The sequence below is a fragment of the Silene latifolia genome, chromosome 1, assembly GCF_048544455.1.
Source record: "Silene latifolia isolate original U9 population chromosome 1, ASM4854445v1, whole genome shotgun sequence".
NCBI classification, from domain to species: domain Eukaryota; kingdom Viridiplantae; phylum Streptophyta; class Magnoliopsida; order Caryophyllales; family Caryophyllaceae; genus Silene; species Silene latifolia.
Window position 1 is genome coordinate 134,477,640 of NC_133526.1, and position 19,330 is coordinate 134,496,969.

At 37.5% G+C, this 19,330-nt stretch overlaps 2 protein-coding genes across 5 annotated transcripts; one reads left to right on the plus strand and one right to left on the minus strand.

The window, feature by feature from the left end:
• Positions 1-10,044: 10,044 nt before the first annotated feature.
• On the minus strand, positions 10,045-16,725 carry LOC141609467 (uncharacterized). 4 transcript variants are annotated; one of them, XM_074428527.1, is made up of 5 exons: positions 16,558-16,725; positions 16,163-16,339; positions 13,724-14,767; positions 12,987-13,095; positions 10,045-10,458 (listed from the first exon to the last, which is right to left on the minus strand). In XM_074428527.1, the coding sequence occupies exons 1-4, from the start codon at positions 16,570-16,572 to the stop codon at positions 13,012-13,014; spliced, it is 1,320 nt and encodes a 439-aa protein (XP_074284628.1). In that variant the 5' UTR covers positions 16,573-16,725; the 3' UTR covers positions 10,045-10,458; positions 12,987-13,011. The 4 variants fall into 4 exon arrangements, with proteins under 4 accessions (XP_074284628.1, XP_074284620.1, XP_074284640.1 ...); XM_074428519.1 differs by having other exon boundaries at positions 16,163-16,345; XM_074428539.1 differs by lacking the exon at positions 12,987-13,095 and having other exon boundaries at positions 16,558-16,724.
• A 1,638-nt stretch (positions 16,726-18,363) lies between these two features.
• LOC141656470 (transcription factor MYB1R1-like) lies at positions 18,364-19,330 on the plus strand. The gene is made up of 3 exons (XM_074463380.1): positions 18,364-18,538; positions 18,647-18,858; positions 19,013-19,330. The coding sequence occupies exons 1-3, from the start codon at positions 18,364-18,366 to the stop codon at positions 19,328-19,330; spliced, it is 705 nt and encodes a 234-aa protein (XP_074319481.1).

Sequence of the window (19,330 nt, forward strand, 5' to 3'; positions counted from 1 at the left end):
AAATGGGTCGGTCAAATGCACGGCGATGGTACCAAACAAAATGTGTAAGGCTTGTGTTTTCGATCGGTAGGTCGAAAACACGTGTCGATTTTTTTACTTAGGAAGTCGAGTCTAGAAGTTTAAGGGAGATGTGAGGGGGCGGACACTCGCGTAAGTCTTATGGTATGTGATGGTGGGTATTTATATAGAAATGTGGGGTGGTAGGTCGGTTGAGTTTGCTTGGAGACTAAGGAGGACGCCTAAAGAGGCGCGAGCCACCTAGTGATACAAAGGGTTGTACTGTCCCTTTCAATTTGGACGTGGTCTTTGCTCCATCCATTGTTTTGTTGGTTTGATTTGTGGTAATCAAATAAGATGTCGTGTAACAATATGGTCATCTAATAAGATGATTTTGGGTGTTATTTGGGGTAGGTATTTTGTGCTTGGCTCGGGTTTGATCCGTGTTGAGTCGGGATTTGAATTTTGAGTCGGTTTTTCGCCCGGTGTCGGTTTAGACTCTAATTAGTGTCTTTTTAATGCAAATGGCAAGATAAAACAATTTATGGCATTATTTTAGACATTCGAGACTGGAGTTGACTCAGATTGACTCGAGTTGCGGGTTTCTGAGTCGGTTTTGGGTCCGAAGAAGGTTTTAACTCTAAATAGTGTTATTTTAATGCAAATGAAGTTACAAAACCATTTTTGAAATCATTTTTCATATCCGAGTAATGCATTAAAGTGTCTCATGTACAGCCAATCCACGCACGCATATCAAAAACACGTTATAATCCAATCATCATCGGGTGGTTTTTGGAAGGTGCAGATACTGGGTATCTACAAGTAGTATCAGGGAGAGCCTTGGGTGTGGAACAGAGTTGCGTATAAATAAATCCGGTCTCAACAAATTTCACATGTCGAGACGTATAAACTCGATTTGTAGTAGGATTGAGGCAGTGATAAGCACTCTGAGATGAAGAATAGCCAACGAAGATGCAAGGTTTGGAGCGAGGGTCCATTTTATTTGATGTATATGGTCGAAGCCAAGGGTAACAAAGTCACCCAAAACTTCGAAGTTTCTGATAATTCGGAGGTTTAGCAAATAATTTGAAATAAGGGGAGGAATTGTCTAGACTAGGAGTAGGGAGTCTGTTGATCAAGTAAGAAGCAGTAGTGAAGGTGAATAACCAATAAGAAGGGGGCAGACCGGCTTGAGTGAGTACGGCAAGCCCCGTTTTGACTATGTGACGGTGACGTCGTTCTGCATAGCCATTGTGTTTGGGGGTGTGAGGAGGAGAAGTGAGGTGAGTGATGCCAAGTGGCGCAATAATAGGAGCAAGTTTGATGTATTCGTCCCCATTATCCGAGTATAATTGGAGAAGAGGTTTGTTAAAGTATTTTTCAACGAGAGAGCGGAAACGAGTAAAGATAGCTAATGTGTCGGATTTACGATGAAGTGGATATTGCCAAATGTACTTGGTAAAATAACCCACAAAAATTATGTAATATTTGAATTTATCAATGGAGTAATGTGATGAGGTCCAGACATCTAAGAAAACAAGTTCGAGAGGGGAAGTGGACGAAAGACTGGATAAAGCAAAGGGTAACTTGTGACTTTTATTAATGTTGCAAGGATTATAGTGCGTAAAAGAAGAAAAAGAAGTAATGGCTAGATTAAACTGTGAATTAAGAAGCTTGGCAATAGAAGAAGACGGGTGACCGAGACGATGATGTCAGGTAGATAGGGTGGAGACGGCACCAACGAGAACAGCAGGAGAGGGAAGAGGCAGCCACTCATAGAGTCCATTAGTGTATTGGTCATGAAGAAGAAGCTTTCCCGAAATCCGATCCTTAAAGACAAAAATCAGAATGTGAGAAGAAAGCAACAACATTATTGTCGAGACATAAATGCAAAATGGATAGAATATTACGAGATATAGATGGGACATGTAAAACATTAGTGAAATTAAGAGAAGAAGAAGAAGGAGTTTGAATAGAGAAAGAACCAATGTGTTGAATTGGAAGAGATTTACCATCTCCAATGATTAAGTCATTGATTCCGTCATATAGAGCATGAAGGGCAAGAGTGTCGAGGTCACTGGTGATATGGTGTGTGGCCCCGCTGTCTAGGATCCAAGGGCGAGTGGAGGCAGCAGTGGAGGTGGCAGCCGTGTTTAGTTGAGGTGATTGGGTGGTTTTGGGTTTATAAGTAAGGCGAGGAGGTACTGTAATATGAGGAAATTGGCGCTTAAAGTCACCGCAAATCGAGAGGTAGTGTCCCTGTTGATAACACCATTGACACTTCCCCTTGAATGGTGCTTGGTTGGTGAATGGCGAGGGGGAAGATGGTTGGGCAGTAGGTAGTGGTAGAAGCCCAGCTGTGGTAGTAGGTTTGGGTGGTGCACGATTGGAAGAACGGTATTCAGCAGTAAAGGTCGTGGTGGGTAAGGTAGATGAGACATCAGTAGGTTCGGGGTTGAGGAAGTCATATTGGAGAAGCTTTTCATGTAAGGCATCAAAGGTGTCCTCGTTGTCCATGGGCTTCCTCATGTGAGCAAGTTCATCCGTGGCCGCTTTAATGGCCTGCATATACTCTGTGATATCTTGAGTCGTCTTAGTAATGTGACGAAGTCGATTCCTGACTTGAAAGAAGTGACCAAGGGACGTATTAGCGTATGTGGAAGCAAGTAGAGTCCAGATTTCACGTGAGATCTTGGATTGAAGAAGGAGCTGTGTAATGCTCTTACAGATGGTACCACGAAGGGCACCACTAATAAATTTTTCCTGTCGGAGCCATGTGGAGAAGGCGGGATTGGCCGTCTCGTTCATGTCTGCAACAATTGTCTTCGGTGGTGAAGGGTGAGTACCATCAACAAATTTGAGGAGATCATAACCTTGAAGCAGATCTTCAATTTGCGTGGTCCATGCTCAATAATTTTGTGTAGTGAGTTTGGGGCATTGAAAAAAATTGACGATAATAAAAGGTGAGGAAGCATCCGCAGAATTGGGGATGAAAGAGCCACCACCCGACATGGTGAAGGGAAAGAGAAGAAGAGAAAAAAAATACGTGGATAAGATGAAGATCGATGTTTAGCTCGATACCATGTGAGAAATAGAATTGTATTGAATTGATTAACAAAAGATACAGTACATCGATTATATACTAGAGCTAAGGACTAGGGTTTACATATAATTAGGAGACTAACGATCTTAAAAATAATACAAATATACGGTGATTGGAGCGTAAGGCAACTATATACGAGATAATATATACAAGAATATATATCTAGGAAATATCTTCCTTAATAATCTCCCCCATACCCTGCCACCACCAGCATCACTGACGGCTGCCGTGCCTCTCCCCAACGTCGGCGATGGCCGTCGTCCCTCACCCCAACGCCGACGACGGTTTAAGCAAACCCTAATTTAATTAGTGTAAATTAATTCCTTAATTTGATATAATATAATTAAGAAAATTAAGAATTAGAATTATTACTTGATCAATACGAGAATTAGCATCTGTAATGCATTCATAATTGTGCAATTCGACGTATTTGAATAATTTTGTGGATTTGATTAATTTTGTTAGTAACAGAATTAGAGAGAATTTGTTTTTCCGCTTCTAGACAAAGGGCATACACTACAAGAAAAACTAAAACAAGCGACCGAAATTTGGCGACTGATAGAAGTAGTCGCCAAAATGGCGACTGATTTTCAAATGGGCGACTGAAATCAGTCGCCAATCTGGCGACTGACTTTTTTAAAAAGGGAATCAAACGTGGCGACCGATATTTTAAATTTGGCGACTGATTTATGGGTAGTCGCCAATTTGGCGACTGAAATTCAGTCGCCAAAATGAATTTCAGTCGCCAAATTTTTTAATACAAACCAGCACTCCTCTCTCCTACTTTACTCTTTACGAAACAAAAAAAAAAAAAAAAAAAAAAGGAAGAGCGACGAAACAGCGGCGACGACACAACCAACGAACAACACCACACAACCACCCTTCCACCGCCATTTCCACCGCCACATCCACCCTCTTTAATTAGGTTAGTTTTTTTTGTTTAATTTCAGTTTAATTAGTTTAATTTGTTAGATTAATTTGTAGTTAGTTTGATTAATTTGTGGTTAGTTGGTTAGATTTATTTGTAGTTAGTATGTTAGATTAATTTGTAGTTAGATTTAGTTTAATTTGTAGTTAGATTTAGTTTAATTTGTGTTTGAATTAAAAGGGAATGATTAAGGGGTTTTTGTCTTGGTTTAGGGTTATGGGTGGGGGTGGTTCGGTAGGTGGCGGTTCGGCCGTGGGTGGGTCGTGGGGTGGTGTTTGGTGTTGGTAGCTAAGTGAAACCGTCTCATTATCATTAGTATTAAGCTAAGTGGAACCATCTTAATTAATATTATTATTATTATTACTAAGTTAAGTGAAACCGTCCTATTATTATTAATATTAAGCTAAGTGAAACCGTCTTTTGCATTAATGGAATTAGCTAAGTGGAACCGTCTTTTGGATTAAGAGAAATTAGCTATTAGTTAAGTGGAACCTTCTTTAGGACTTGATTTTGATAAATTTAGTTTGATAATTCATGTTACTGATGAATTGAGGTTGAATAACCTTGTTTTTTTTGTTTTTCTTTTCTCTTTTCAGGGTTGTCACCGCGCTGCTAGGCACCACCGTACGCGGTAGCTGTTGCTTCTTATTTTCTTTTCATTTTTGCTTTTACTTGATTAGGTAACCTCCTCTTACCAGTTACCTTTTAAATTTACTAATTTTAGTTCAAATAATGCTACGGACTTTAGGATAGAAACCTTTATTACGTGGTTGAATTGTGCTATTGATTGACTTAATTAATTTAGTACTTGATTGTGTTGTTGTTTGATTTGATGTTGACTTAGTACCCGTTCAAGAATTACTCATTAGAAGTAATTCTTGAATAGTCCCCATTTTGGGACTGTCTTTGTACGTTTCAAGTCATTTAGGTAGTAAACATGTACTTGTGATTTATTAATGAGGAATGAGTTTGGTGGCGAACCCTTTAATGTTCTCTGAATACATGTATATGTGGAGTAATTAGTTATTCTACATAGATGTGTATTTGGAGAATCAAGGGAATTGTCGCCAATTTTTTCCTCATTAATAAATTACAAGTGTGTTTGCTAGTGACTTGAAACGTACATTGACGGGTTTAGGTTGGAGTGATAAGGACCCCATTCGAAGATGGATTACTTATTGACAATATTTATATATTGTTTTCATATGTTTATTGTATAATGTGGAGTATAATGTTTAAATTTTGTATGTAATATTATTGTTATTTTTTTAAAAATGTTTAAATTATTGTGGGGTCTTCTTTAGATTAAAATGAAGAGATTGGAACGTTCATGGATGTATGAATGAAGATTAGACCATTCCAATAAGAAAAGACGTCCTACCGCTAGATTTATAAAGGGTGTTAGCGAGTTTATTGAATTTGCTAAACAACAAGATGAATATGACTTGGTAGACAAAAAACTTAGGTGTCCTTGTGCCAAATGCAAAAACCTGAAATACCAGCTTGACATTGTAGTAGAAGAACATCTCATTATAAACAGGTTTAAGCCAAATTATTACAATTGGATTTCACATGGAGAAGCATATTCTCCAATTCATGAACAAGCTCACACCCAACAAATACAAAATGATGAGAACCCATATAGAGAGATGGTTGTTGATGCTATGGATTCCACTATTTTTAATAGTGATGACCATACAACCATTTCTGAAGAACAACCGCCACACCCACAAGCAAAAGCCTTTCTTGACATGTTAAAAGCCTCAGAAAAACCCTTGTATGAAGGAAGCAGAATGACATTGTTACAAGCCGCTTCTAGGCTAGTTACCTTGAAATGTGAGTTTAATATGCCATTTGTTGCTGTTGATGGCATTGCCTCGTTCCTTGAGGAATTTTTCCATGATGATAATATCATGACCCGAAGTTTCTATACTACCAAAAAAGTAGTTAAAGGTCTTCAGTTACCGCATGAAAAGATTGATGCATGTCCTGAAGGATGTATGCTATTTTGGAAAGATGATGCTTTGCTTGACAAATGTAAAGATTCTGGGGCGGATAGATATGAGACAAGTGAAAGAGATACGATTTTTTGTTGAAAAAGGCAACGGTAGTAAGAGGGCCAAAAAGAGTAAGAAACCAATAGCATGTAACCAATTGTTTTACTTTCCTCTCGCACCAAGACTTCAAAGAATCTATGCCACCAAAAACATTGCCGAACAAATGAGATGGCACAAAAAAAACCCACGTGCTCCGGGGAAGATGAGTCATCCTAGTGATGGGGAAGAATGGAAACGATTTGATCAGATATATCCTGATTTTGCCAAGGAACCCCGCAATGTACGACTTGGCTTGTGTACGGATGGATTTGATCCTTTCGGTAATTTTGGGAGGAAGTATTCTTGTTGGCCCGTTATGGTCACACCATACAACTTACCACCTTGGTTATGTATGAAAAGACCATTTATCTTCTTGTCACTTATTGTTCCCGGACCAAAAAGCTCGAAACGTAATTTGGATGTTTATTTACAACCATTGGTGGAGGAGTTGAAATATTTGTGGGAAGTTGGGGTGGAAACTTATGATGTGTCTAAAAAACAAAATTTTCAACTTAAAGCTTCCCTTTTGTGGACAATAAATGATTTTCCCGCCTATGGTATGCTATCTGGGTGGTCTACACAAGGACAAAAAGCATGTCCTTGTTGCATGGAGGAAAGTAAAGCATTTTGGCTTCCCAATAGCAAGAAAATAAGCTGGTTTGATTGTCATAGATGCTTCTTACGAGAGGGAAATCCACATAGGAGGAACAAGAAAGCTTTCACAAAAGGTAAAGAGGTGCTTGATGCCCCTCCGAAACGAGCGCCTGGGGATGAGATATGGAAGACGGTATGTGATTTACCATCCTCTATTGATGGTACCGAGGAAGAATTTAAAGAATTGAAAAAGCAGAAAAACGGTTGGTTTAAAAGAAGCATTATTTGGGACCTTCCTTATTGGAAGACAATGTTGATAAGACATAATTTGGATGTAATGCACATAGAAAAGAATTTCTTTGAGCAACTAATTGACATGATCATGGATGTAGAAGGTGAAAAATGTGATAGCATTGCTTCTAGAAAAGATTTGCAGAAATTTTGTCATCGTCCCAAATTACACATTCGTGGCGACGGGTCTAAGCCAACATCCATTTTCACTCTCGACAAAGCTAAGAGAAAGGTATTGTGTGAGTGGTTACAAAATTTGAAGTTTCCTGATGGGTATGTATCAGATTTTAGTCGATGTGTTGATCTTAAGAAGCTGAAGTTGCAAGGCTTGAAAAGTCATGATTGTCATGTATTCATGGAGCGATTATTACCAGTTACTTTGAAACACCTCGTGCCGACAAACGTTTGGAATGCAGTTGTTGAGATTAGTCAATTCTTCCGAGATTTATGTGCCTCTTCAATATGTGTTGATGACATGATTAAATGCGGAAGAGCAAATACCACAGATATTGTGTAAGCTTGAAATGATCTTTCCTCCTGCATTTTTTAACTCCATGGAGCATCTACCGGTTCATTTGCCATATGAAGCCAAAGTTGAGGGACCCGTCCAATATAGGTGGATGTATCCATTTGAAAGGTAATTAAGATAATCTAGCTACTTTTAAATTAAAATTAATAATAATAACTAATCTATTTATTATATGTTAACTTTATTATTAATAAAACTCATCATTAACTTTTATAGGTTTCTTAATCATTTGAAAAAAAAAAATTGGTAATAAAGCTAGGGTGGAAGGTTCTATATGCAATGCTTATTTAACGGAAGAGATTGCAAACTTTTGTTCTCTTTACTTTGAAAAACATATAGAAACCAAAGCAAAAAACCCAAATGAAGGAAAGAATGGCAATGTTTGAGAATTGGTGGCAAGGTTGTAACCCCGGACCTAGACCCAACTACGATCCAAATGATCCGCATGGTCCACAAGGGGGGAGTGGAGTCGGTGTTGGCTTCCAAGTAAGATGATTTTAGCATGTAAGCTTGTAAAACTTGAACTTTAGACTTGAACTTTAGAATAACTTAGCTTGTAAAACTTTCATTTTCAATATATGAAATGAAGTTTGAGAAAATGGGTGGTGTTGGGTTGAAATGTATGGTGTTATGTGTGTTGAAATTTGGGATGTATGGCGTTGTAGAACATCGGTTTGTATGCAGGTTGTAAATATTTGGCTAGTAATGAAAACGAAAAAAACCACCAAAACATACAGTGGGTTTGGCGACTGAAAAAGGGATTTGGCGACTGAAATTCAGTCGCCAAATTGGCGACTGATTTAGGGTAGTCGCCAAAATGGCGATCAATTTCGATCGCCAAAAACCCTTTTTTTCGATCGCCAAATTTGCTCAGTGATATTGGCTACGTCACCCAAATTTGGCGACTAAAAACAAATTTAGCGATTGAAATTCAGTCGCCAATTTGGCGGCTACCTCAAATCAGTCGCCAATTTGGCGACTACCATTTCAGTCGCTATTTTTGTCATTTGGCGACTGATTTTTCAGTCGCCAAATTTGGCGACCGACATTAGTCGCCAAAATTAGAAAAGGCGACTAAAGTCTGCGACTGACGTTTGGCGACTGAAATCAGTCGCCAAATTGATTTTAGCGACTGATTTCAGTCGTCAAAATCGGTCGCCTGTTTTAATTCTTTTTGTAGTGATACAATGAAAAAATAATGAAAAAAAGTCAATGAACGAGTAAAATCCGTACATAAATGAGCAACTACGAAACAAATTTACAATTGAAATAATAGGATATGAAAATGAGATAGTTTCAGCTGGTGGTACTCACTACTTTTAGTACCATCCGAGATATATTAGTAAATGATGACGCTAGGGTATAATAGAAATTTTTTATTTTTTATCGAACAATCTTTCTTACTACAATTGAGTACTACAATTGAGTAAGGCGGTTGTTAATGAATAGAGAAACTTTCCATATTATTACTACCTTAACAAATTTAAATACGTCAACAAATAATTTCAGGACGCACCGACCTTCCCTTAATTTTTCAACTTTCCTTATTTTATCCCTAAGCTCTTGTATAAATAACCAACAGAAATTATGATAACAACAGTCTTCAATTCACCTCCGCTTATTTCATCTTTCTACTACAATACACAACAAAATTCAAACCAAATTATTCTTAGCAACTAGTAAGAAATACTCACTCGTATGACAATGATTGCTGCCTTTCATCATGAAGATCTGAAGCATGAATACTCATACAACCTAAACCCGGGTGAATGCCGCCTAGGTGATTTGTATTTGGAATTGTTCCATATCGATAATAACCAAGTAGTTGTTGATGAAGCCTACAATAACTTGAAGATGGTGGAGTACTGTTTGGGTGAGAGTCTGTATTCTACCATATTCGATTTCAAAGACGATGTTGTTGATCAAGCTCTTGTAACCAAGACGAGTCCTAGGCTGCTGCTAAGTAGTTGTGCGTATACCTTGGAGGTTTATCAGGAACAGCCCAAGCGTAAGAAGAAAGAAAAGATGTTTGGAGATTATTATTATGATGATGATGATGATGATGATGGTGAGGAAGAGCAGGAATTTTGGTATGGCTCTAGTTTACGTAAGTTGAAGAGGAGCAAAGCCAAATCAAGGACATCCACAAGGAACTACAAGTGAACGAAGGATATTATTATCTAGTAAATTAGGTTATTACAGTTTATTAATGTTTTTTTTTTATTATTCAATTGTATTTGGATTTTGAATAATACAAGTTGCTTTGAATTATCTTCCTACTAACTTGTGTTTGGAATTTATTCATATATAGTTGAATTATATGCTTTCGGATCCTCTTTCAAATTCGACCATTCTTTTGATTTTTGAATGTCATGCAGTCCGTCTCTTATTACCCACCTCTGTTTCGTTGGTGATTTTAAACAAACGGATCAATTTCAATGGATCAGAGGGAGTATTGTAGAGATCAACATATATAGAACCTTTATGAATCTTGGAGATTATTAAGGGTGAAAAAATGGTCTTGCAATGAACAGACCCTATTATATAATTACATTTCTTAACATTCACCATTGTCAAAAACATAAATTCTACCCCCAAAAAATACTAGCAAACCAAAAGGAGGATTCTATATTACTAAGTATAAAAGAATATAACTTTTATCATTTGGGTAGCCGCCCGGATGCATGACTTATCAGACCCCAATTTACATCTCTTTCTTTTCTCTCTCTCTCTCTATATATATATATAGTTAAATAGCAAGGCTGGAACTTCATATATTATCAGCAACTATTTGGGAGACTCGATTCACTTGCATTTATTTGCGTATTACCCCTGCAAAATGCAGTTCCAAGAGCTGTCTTCAACGTAGTAAACAACTAACCATTTACTTGATCCACTTCTTATCGGACATGGATACGAGCTGCCAATATAAGCCAAACACACTGTCAGTTATTGCACTGTTCACAGGAACCCTTACAAAGGTATGTATGTATAACGTAGGTATTACTCAACATATCACCATATGGGAACACAGCAACAGTTAAAATAGTGATAAGTTGCAACGGCAATATAGCAAAGTAGCAATCTATCAAGGTGAGTTCGTATCATCACTACAATCCATTGACAAAGATGTCCCAATTTTCAACTAGCATAGTGCAAATTCTAACAATGCAGCCAACACAGCACTTTTTTTTTTTTTTCTGATTATCGTCTTTGGCAGAAGCTTCTTAACGAATATACCCTTATGTGACTCCCTTTACACCAAAACAAAAAGTCGATGATACGAATAAGATTTCTAGTTTTCGAGTAATGGGTAAACTTGATTTCTTTTTCCAGACATGAGCAGAAGCAAGGCATAATTAGGTGGTGATACTCCCTCAAATTTTTCGATAAGCCCCATTTCTATTATTGGAATTTTTGTTCATCTAGCTCGATTTCCCTTTTAGCAGCTTCGTATGCAGAAAATGACCATTCTATTATTGTTAATTTTCTAAGTTACAGAAATAATATTCGCTACTTTAAAATTAGAAACTCTCTAGTCCACCAGCCCCATTACCACCTCCATCAGTTCACCACCCCCACCTCTCTCTCCCATATTCAAACAACCTCAAACCACACCACCAGCACCACCACTTACATACCATCACCATACAAACACCATGGATCGTCTTGTTGGTAAACCTAATTTCATTGGAGGTGAGTGGCGGATTCGAGGATGGTGAGGAGCCGCAGAGGTAAAGTAGCTTGATACGTTTGGAGAGAGCTTGGGTAAAGGAGAAGATGGAGGGAGGTGGGGTTGCGAATGCTGGTGGGTAAAAGGGTGGTGGTGTGACAGGGGTGGAAGGGGGACGGGCAGAGGGGGATAGTGGATGGAGGTGAGTCAGAGGGTTGGGTGTGGTGGAAGGCGGTGTGGTGGCGGTTAATGATGGTGGACGATGACCATGGTGATGGAGGATATGTGACTGATGAGATTAGATGGTAATATACTAATATGTGAGTAATGAGAAGAGAGGGTAGAGGGGAGAGTAGAGTAGTAGACGGTGGTTTGGCAATTTTCTCAATCCCGTTAAATCGGTGTCATACTTCAATAAGGCTACCTGAAGAAATGGAAGGGTAATAACCTTTGCTTGAACACCACATTTGTTTAGGACAGACAGAGTAGCATCTAACACTTAAAACAAAGACCCTGCTCCTCTTCCTTGCTTCTCCTTGTGCAATCAGGATTCAGGAAACAACAGGATATTATCATTAGTTACTGCCTAAAGCCAAAACATTCTTTTCAAAAGCATAAAACAAAGGATTTAAGCTACCAAGGTATATTGAATCGCCATAAAAGGATAGTTTCTATTTAGTCTTCTAGCTCATTCTATTTCTTGTCTTAATCATTGTGCGTAATACTTCAAGCAAATTCAAATGCCTTGTCCCCACGATGTAACAATTTTGTTTGAACATATTCATAATAATCACATACTATATAGCTTATCCAATCAGCATAAATTTTATTATTGGCAAACTTGTGTCTTCACAATCAAGTCTAAACTAAAAAAGGAACTTGGAAGTGGTTCAGATCAAGCTATCAGCACCCAATGCTTACTAGAAATGTTAATTTAAGGCGACGTAAAGTAGGAATAGATCTTCCATTGCCCTTATGACCCTGCGCACCGTGATTTTTGGAGAACATTCACTGTTTCCCTAAGGCCTGGGTTGGATACGATGATCTGGAGGGAAGGGGAGGGATGGAGAAGGATGGTTACAAAATCCTTTGCTTGGTCAGCAAATAGGGTAAGACAGAAATGGAGGGATAAATTTACTTCCTCCAAGGCGAATCAAAAACCTTACAACATTGGAAAGATTTGGATGAAATTTTACCCCAAAACACCTACTCCGTTCCCCCTCCCCTTCTCTTCCTTCCCTTTCCCATCCCTCTATCCCCTTCCCCTCCTAACGTGGTATCGAAACAAGGCTTTAGCATTATTTAGTAACTGCCTTTTATTTTACCATAGATATCCCTTTCATAAACAAACTGACTAACTATACTCTTGTTGCTATGCTTTTTGTATAATGAATTACCAGAGTATCAATTCATTGTTCGACACAATCTGCAGTATGTGTCATCCATAAACAACGTCATTGCATACGTCCAACCCCCTATTCTGCTAGCGCCATAAATTCAACTCAAAATTCAGTGTTTTGAACCCATTCCCATATCCGAATGACACTCAAAATTATGGGTATGATTGTATGAACCCCTGACACTTACCAGTAAGACACTTCTCTCGGAGACACACAAAGAGTCCTACATAACAAAAGTAAAAAGAGACAAGTATGTAAAGCAGAAAATGATTTTTGACGTTTCTCAAATATCTCTTCATCATTTCACTTTAAAACCCAAATTCTTCATATTTCTAATTCATTTTGTGTGTTAAAGAAGTGTTCTCGTACCCGTACCCTTAATTGAGGACAGGCTCCATGACTAAAAGTTCGAGTCACGGAGAGCCACTTGAATATGTTTCCGTGTCCGAAACCCATATCCGTGTTTAAGTAAGATAACCTGTCTCTGCCACACACACAGGGGCCATAAATACACTGGAGTCATATCGCTGCATTATATGTACGAGTACGACCCTTAAGACAATGGAAACAGTCAGGAGCAGTGAAAAATATAAAATCAACTCTCACAAGATGTATAGACCAGCTTTACAATATTACCCTGAATCTTACACAATATTTTCTACTTAAGCTCCAAGACATAACAACTTATTGCACAGCTCAATGCCTCAAGAAACTGATCTTATCTTGTAAGAACCAGCTTTATGATGGTTTCTAAAATCATCAAAAACTGGTCATAAATGGCGTATAATGGCTCGTTGAAATAAGAACACAGTGCTACAACCAAAAACATTTTGATTTTATATTATAAAATATAAGATGCAACAAAGCAAGTTAAGTTGACAGGTAGACTGACTTCCTATAATGTAACATCAAATAGTCAGTTTATTTTCCTCTGTTACTGTCTCAAAAAATGGCATATGAGAGGTTCGCGATGTTAAACTGAAATCAGTTCACAAACAATAGTCAAAGTACCAGGTATTCTATACTTGGTGGTCACACACAAATATACGTATACCTACTTCAGAGTTCAGAGTCATAAGAAGCATAACTTAACATGTTGACGAAAGACAAACCTGACGTGCCACTTGTGCCATTTTCCGACCACCAAGAGAAGATTCAGTTGCTTCACTGAATTTTACAGGCTCGAGATTACCATTTTGTTTCATTGCGATTTCTTTTCTTAAAGGGTTCCCCTCGTGAGAGAGACTGCTATCAACAGATTCCCTTTTCCGTTTTCTTTGGAAAGTGTACTTAAGAATCCTATCTCTTGATGGTGGACTAGAGAGCCCATCAGAGGTTTCCAGTAGCTTAACATCCAAGTCTAAAGAAGATGAGTTTTTCATCTCAAGCTTTGTATCTGCCAAGCTGCTAGCCACCTCACTATCTTCGTTCACAACCTCGGTTAGCTTGTCATCACTTCCATGCATATCATCATAATCATGAGACGTAGTCAGATTAGAACACACTTCCTTGGTCATGTGAGAAGAATGCTTGGGTAAGGATGCATTATGTCTTCTGTATCTAAAGCCTCGTTTTCGTCTCCTTTTCAACAATTTTAGAACTTGCATCATATTAAGAGGATCCTGATTCTCAGTTTCTTCGGTATCAACATGTTCCTCTTCTTTAACACATGCAGTGTCATCAACTATCACATTTTGCGAGTGATCCAATCTTCCACCCAAGGAAAAGTGACCTTCCACAAGGTTCTTATCACATGTTTTTACTTTTTGGATGCATCCATTTAGATACCTTCCAGGTTCTTTCCTTCTACTAATTATTGACGGGACCTCAGGCTCACGAGAATAGCCAAATTCCTCCAAAAAATTATTTGCACTAGAACACTCATGTGAACCATAATTTATCCTATCAGTCTGAGAAGCTAAGATAGCTTCAGATGACCTGTTCCCTGGTTGCAAGCTTACATTTTCGTTGTCACCTTTGTTCATTAGATTGGATTCATGGCCCATTTGGTTCTTCGCAAATTTATCCAGCTTCATATGGGCCTCATTCAACTCTGCCCGAAGACTACCCACTATGTCTTCAGCTTCTTGAAGTTGGGCTTCGAGTACTTCAATTTTTCTTTGTTGGTCATGGGATTTCAACTCCGCTTCATTAATCTGGTAGATGTGACAGAATTAATTACCCCATTTCAAGTACTTTTTTTGCAAATCCTCATTTAAACGCCGAGAAATGTAAACATAAGTGGCGCAGACAAGACCGTAAGCACAAAATATACAATTGCATAAAATGAGAGGGGCACACCGAACAATAGAGGTAAAAGCATCAGTTAATAATAGCTAGCGAAGGGAAACAGCATTGATAGATCAAGAAACCATAATTAAAATCGGACATTAATGTTAGGAAAGTACAACTACAAGCAGGCAGCAGCACACACCCATGTCTATAAAACAAGTTAGGTTTCATCTTAAGACCAATTGGCAATGAGTAGCCCGCTAGATAGACAATGAGCTCACACCAATAGACAATGAGCATCGACATCAAACCATAGGAGCTAGGAAAAATATTATGCCTAACACACTCTATGTCTAAAACCTAAACTACAAAAGTTTGAAGAGGAAAACTTCGACAAAAGTACCAACAGTTGATGTTGATAATCTAAGGTAAACAAGGTCTTAAAGATGATTATCAACAGCTAGTGTTAGCGCCAACACAAAAGAAAAATCAGAAAGCAGAAGTCACAAGTTACAACGGAACTTGAAAAGAAAAACTCGATTTCATAAAACCAATCACCTCATAGAGATCACCAACCAACAAAAGACATTCTTATAACCAAGCAATTCATCCGTTACAATTAAAAAATATAACTCAGAACAAGAATCCCTCCTTTAACTGACAGCAACATTACCCCAGTGTTACATGGACTCCCCCGCCCATTGAAAGGTAGAGGTTAGATGTATGAATCTTGCCTCAAAGCATACACTGTTTCTGGATGACCCATGAAAACACAAAGCCACTTCATAGCATAAGAAGCGCAAAGAATTTAGCGAGTCATATTGTTTCATTCCATTATATTTCAAACACATAGTATAGTCAGTTTTTGGTTTAGTTGGAAATGAGAATACTGCAAAAAAAAGAATCCTCAGACCCTCAAGATATTCATCACATTTTACTTTCATTTAAGTAAAACGTAACGAACCCACATTCAGTAGAACTTGCCATCAATAACAAGAACCACATTTCTTTAACGTACCAACATCCAGCTTACGAGGGCTAAAAGAGTAGAAACTAGACATCCTAACCCTCAACGAAAATCATAACAATAACTGCTACTTCAAAACAAGTTATAAGCACACAATCTCCAATGAGCAACTTTGATCCACTCCAAAACCAAAACCGAAAACATTATCAGTCAATTGACTCCATTAGAAATGATTAAAAAAAAAAAAAAAGATCCAAAATTTGACACAATTAACCAAGAAGAAAGGACCCAAATCAGAAATCCCCAATATTTTCAAACACAAAATCAATAAAACCAAAATTATGCACATTACTTTAGCATCCATGGTTTGTTTGAGGCGAAGCAAAAGACGAAGAGCTTCATCTTTGGTGGTGGAAAGATCATGAGAATACTGATGAGCTTTCCTCTCCGATACCATTATCCTAGCCGCCGCCTCCTTGGCCGTATTCAATATTATCTCCGCATACGCCTTCTTCAAAGCCGTCATTTTCTGCAACTTTCCATCAATTCACAACAATTTAACATCTAAATCAGAAAACTAAGCGATACCCATTTCATAAATCAGTCGATTAACCCCGAAAACACATAAAGATCAAATCTTTCACCAAAAATATATAAAGGGTAAAAGTTAAAAAGCAGTTAGTTAGAACAAGTGTTTAATGACAGTGAAATTTCGGTGTAATTAAGGAAAACAGTGAATAATTTTACCTCGGAATCTTCCATTGTTGGTGGATTAATGTAGAAGTTGATTAGTTTAAATTAAATTAAAATTAAATTAATTCTGGGTTTGTTGAATGTTGTTGAAGTTGGGGGGTTGTTAATTTTATGTTTGCGTTTTTTTTGTTTTGTTAAAAGTTCCCTCTTTCGAAGCAGCTGTCTGTTATGAACTGAAAGTTGGGTTGTTTGTTGGGCTAACAAACTGATATTACCGTTTTACCCTTTAATATTATTCTAAATTACGGAATAAAGATGAAGACCTGTAATGTAACGCGCGCCAAACTCATCTGGGAATGGGACCCGTTATATATATTAAGGTGGAGGAGTGCCACGTGGATAATGGTAATCTAGTTTTGAGGAGGTGGAGAAGGTGTACCGCATGGTTGGATGCGGCGGTTAATATGGTGGGGATAACTAGCCGGAAAATGGGACCCACGTGGGGGTTGAGGGTGGACTTTTCATTTTGTAACGGTTTTCATTTCTTGTATTTTCTAGTTAGACTATCATGCTAAACACCCTCAATTTCTCTTCATTCTTTGCTTTTCACACTATAATTCATACATTTGCTAATTTCACTTCAAATTCAATTAATCACTAAAATATCTCAATATCATAAAAATCTAGACTCCTTTTTCCCGTGTCTAGTCTTGAAACGAGTGGCTCGCAAGGTAATTGACCTTATTTAAAAAAAATTGGGTTATTCTACATATATAGTAATTCTGTGTTTTTTTTGCCCGCAAGGGTGGAGTATAGTGGTTAAAACTTGGATGAAATTTCCAGGAGACCCAGGTTCAAGCCTCCTCATGAGCAAAATCTTGTGGAGCATTCTTGGCCTGAGTCCTTGTCTAATGCGCCTCGTCACCAAAAAAAAAATTGTGTTTTTCCGAATTCTACGAGCTAACCTTGCGTTTTAGAACACATGCGTCTTAAACCTGCTTTAAGTTTAAGACGAATAGTACCCATCTTAATTAAATGAGAATTTGTGCTTACTTTTTACCCTAGCTAGAATCATATGGATCGATGATGGTGATACTAATCCACTAATCATAGGCTCTTAAGTCTTAATAAGAAACGTATAAGATTTTAAATAAATTTTTCTTTTATTTCACAGTAATTTATATATCTACTAAAGAATTGTCTAGGCAAGAATTATTCATATCAAACGCATTATCTCGCGTGTTGATTCAGTATTGTTTTTGGTAAATTTGTATTTCGACCGTGTTCTTATCGTTTAACTTTGTACGAATAAAATCACTTTAAATATATTAATTTTATGGAAATTAATTAACTAAGACTATCGATTTTACCATTCATTATTTTAAATAAATAACTCTAAAAGATTTTAAGAATATGTAGTAACATATTACACCGTCATCTTTCTTAAAATCAAGTCATCCAATTAATGGAATGTGAAGCAAATTTATTTGGTTATTATTACCATACCATAAACAAACAAATCTTATCTTATTCATGATTTGAATTTTATGAAAAACTTGACAAACCTAACATTGGATTGACTAATAATAATAATAATAGTAATAAGGAATAATAAGCATATATGACATGTGATATCTTATCTGAATATCTAATATCGAAGACGCATTATCTTGTAATGTGGCGAACCCTAATTAATTTAAATTTCTTTCCAAATAACTAACTTTAACAAATAATAACAAACCTTATATAAAGCCCCCCGTCAACATATCCAACTCTATTCATCATCGTTGCATCCTTTATTTTGCATCTCTACAATTAAACTTTCCGTCTTCCATCAAATAATCTAGTGGGTTTAGTAAGATGTCTGAGGATGATGGGTGCCGCGAAGTCATGCTTTTCGGCGTGCGCATCGTTGCTGATTCCACCAGTAACAATCATCTTTCTCAATGTGAGCAGGTCAAAGACGGTGTTAGTTGCGCTTCCACAACCACCGCAGTGAACCGCAAACGCAAACGCAAACGCAAACCAGCAGCAGGTATGCATGCACGCATAAAGAAGAAATATGATGAAATAACATACATGTTGTATTGATTGATTGATTTTTTTGATTGTTGATGTGAATATAATATTGTGGTGAATGTAGGAGTGGAGTGGACAGTAGAAGAGCATAAGTTGTTTTTGAAAGGATTAAATAAGGTAGGGAAGGGAAATTGGCGTTGTATTTCGCGAAACTTCGTTAAAACTCGTACGTCTACTCAGGTGGCTAGTCACGCTCAGAAATACTTTAATCGTATGAATAATCCTAATCCCGGTCGTCGTCGTAGATCTAGCATCTTCGATATCCCCGCCAATTCCGTAAGTTTCTTCTATCTGTACGTACTCTGTTAATTACATTGTTGATCATCACCTATCTTCATCTCTGTTCATAATTATTATTATTATTATTATTATTATTATTATTATTATTATTATTAACTAACAGTGTTATTTTTGTTGTGATTAATAATAGGTTGATCAAATGGATAATGAAAACAATTTAAGAGCTGAATATCCAGAAATAACCTCTGCATCATCAGAAGCGAATTCAGAGATGGAATTTACGATATCAACACCCCCGGTTTATTACTATTATAATACATTGCCACCACAAGTTGTTCTTAATGCAAACACGAACGACACAAACATGGGTGTGTTATCGTTTGATCCATCACTGGTGTCACTCGACCTTTCACTGTCATTGTCAACTGGGACATCTATGAAGTCAGACATATCAGGTCGTAGAAAGGTTGGACCATCCGGATACTATAATAGCCGTGGCTTAGCTTAA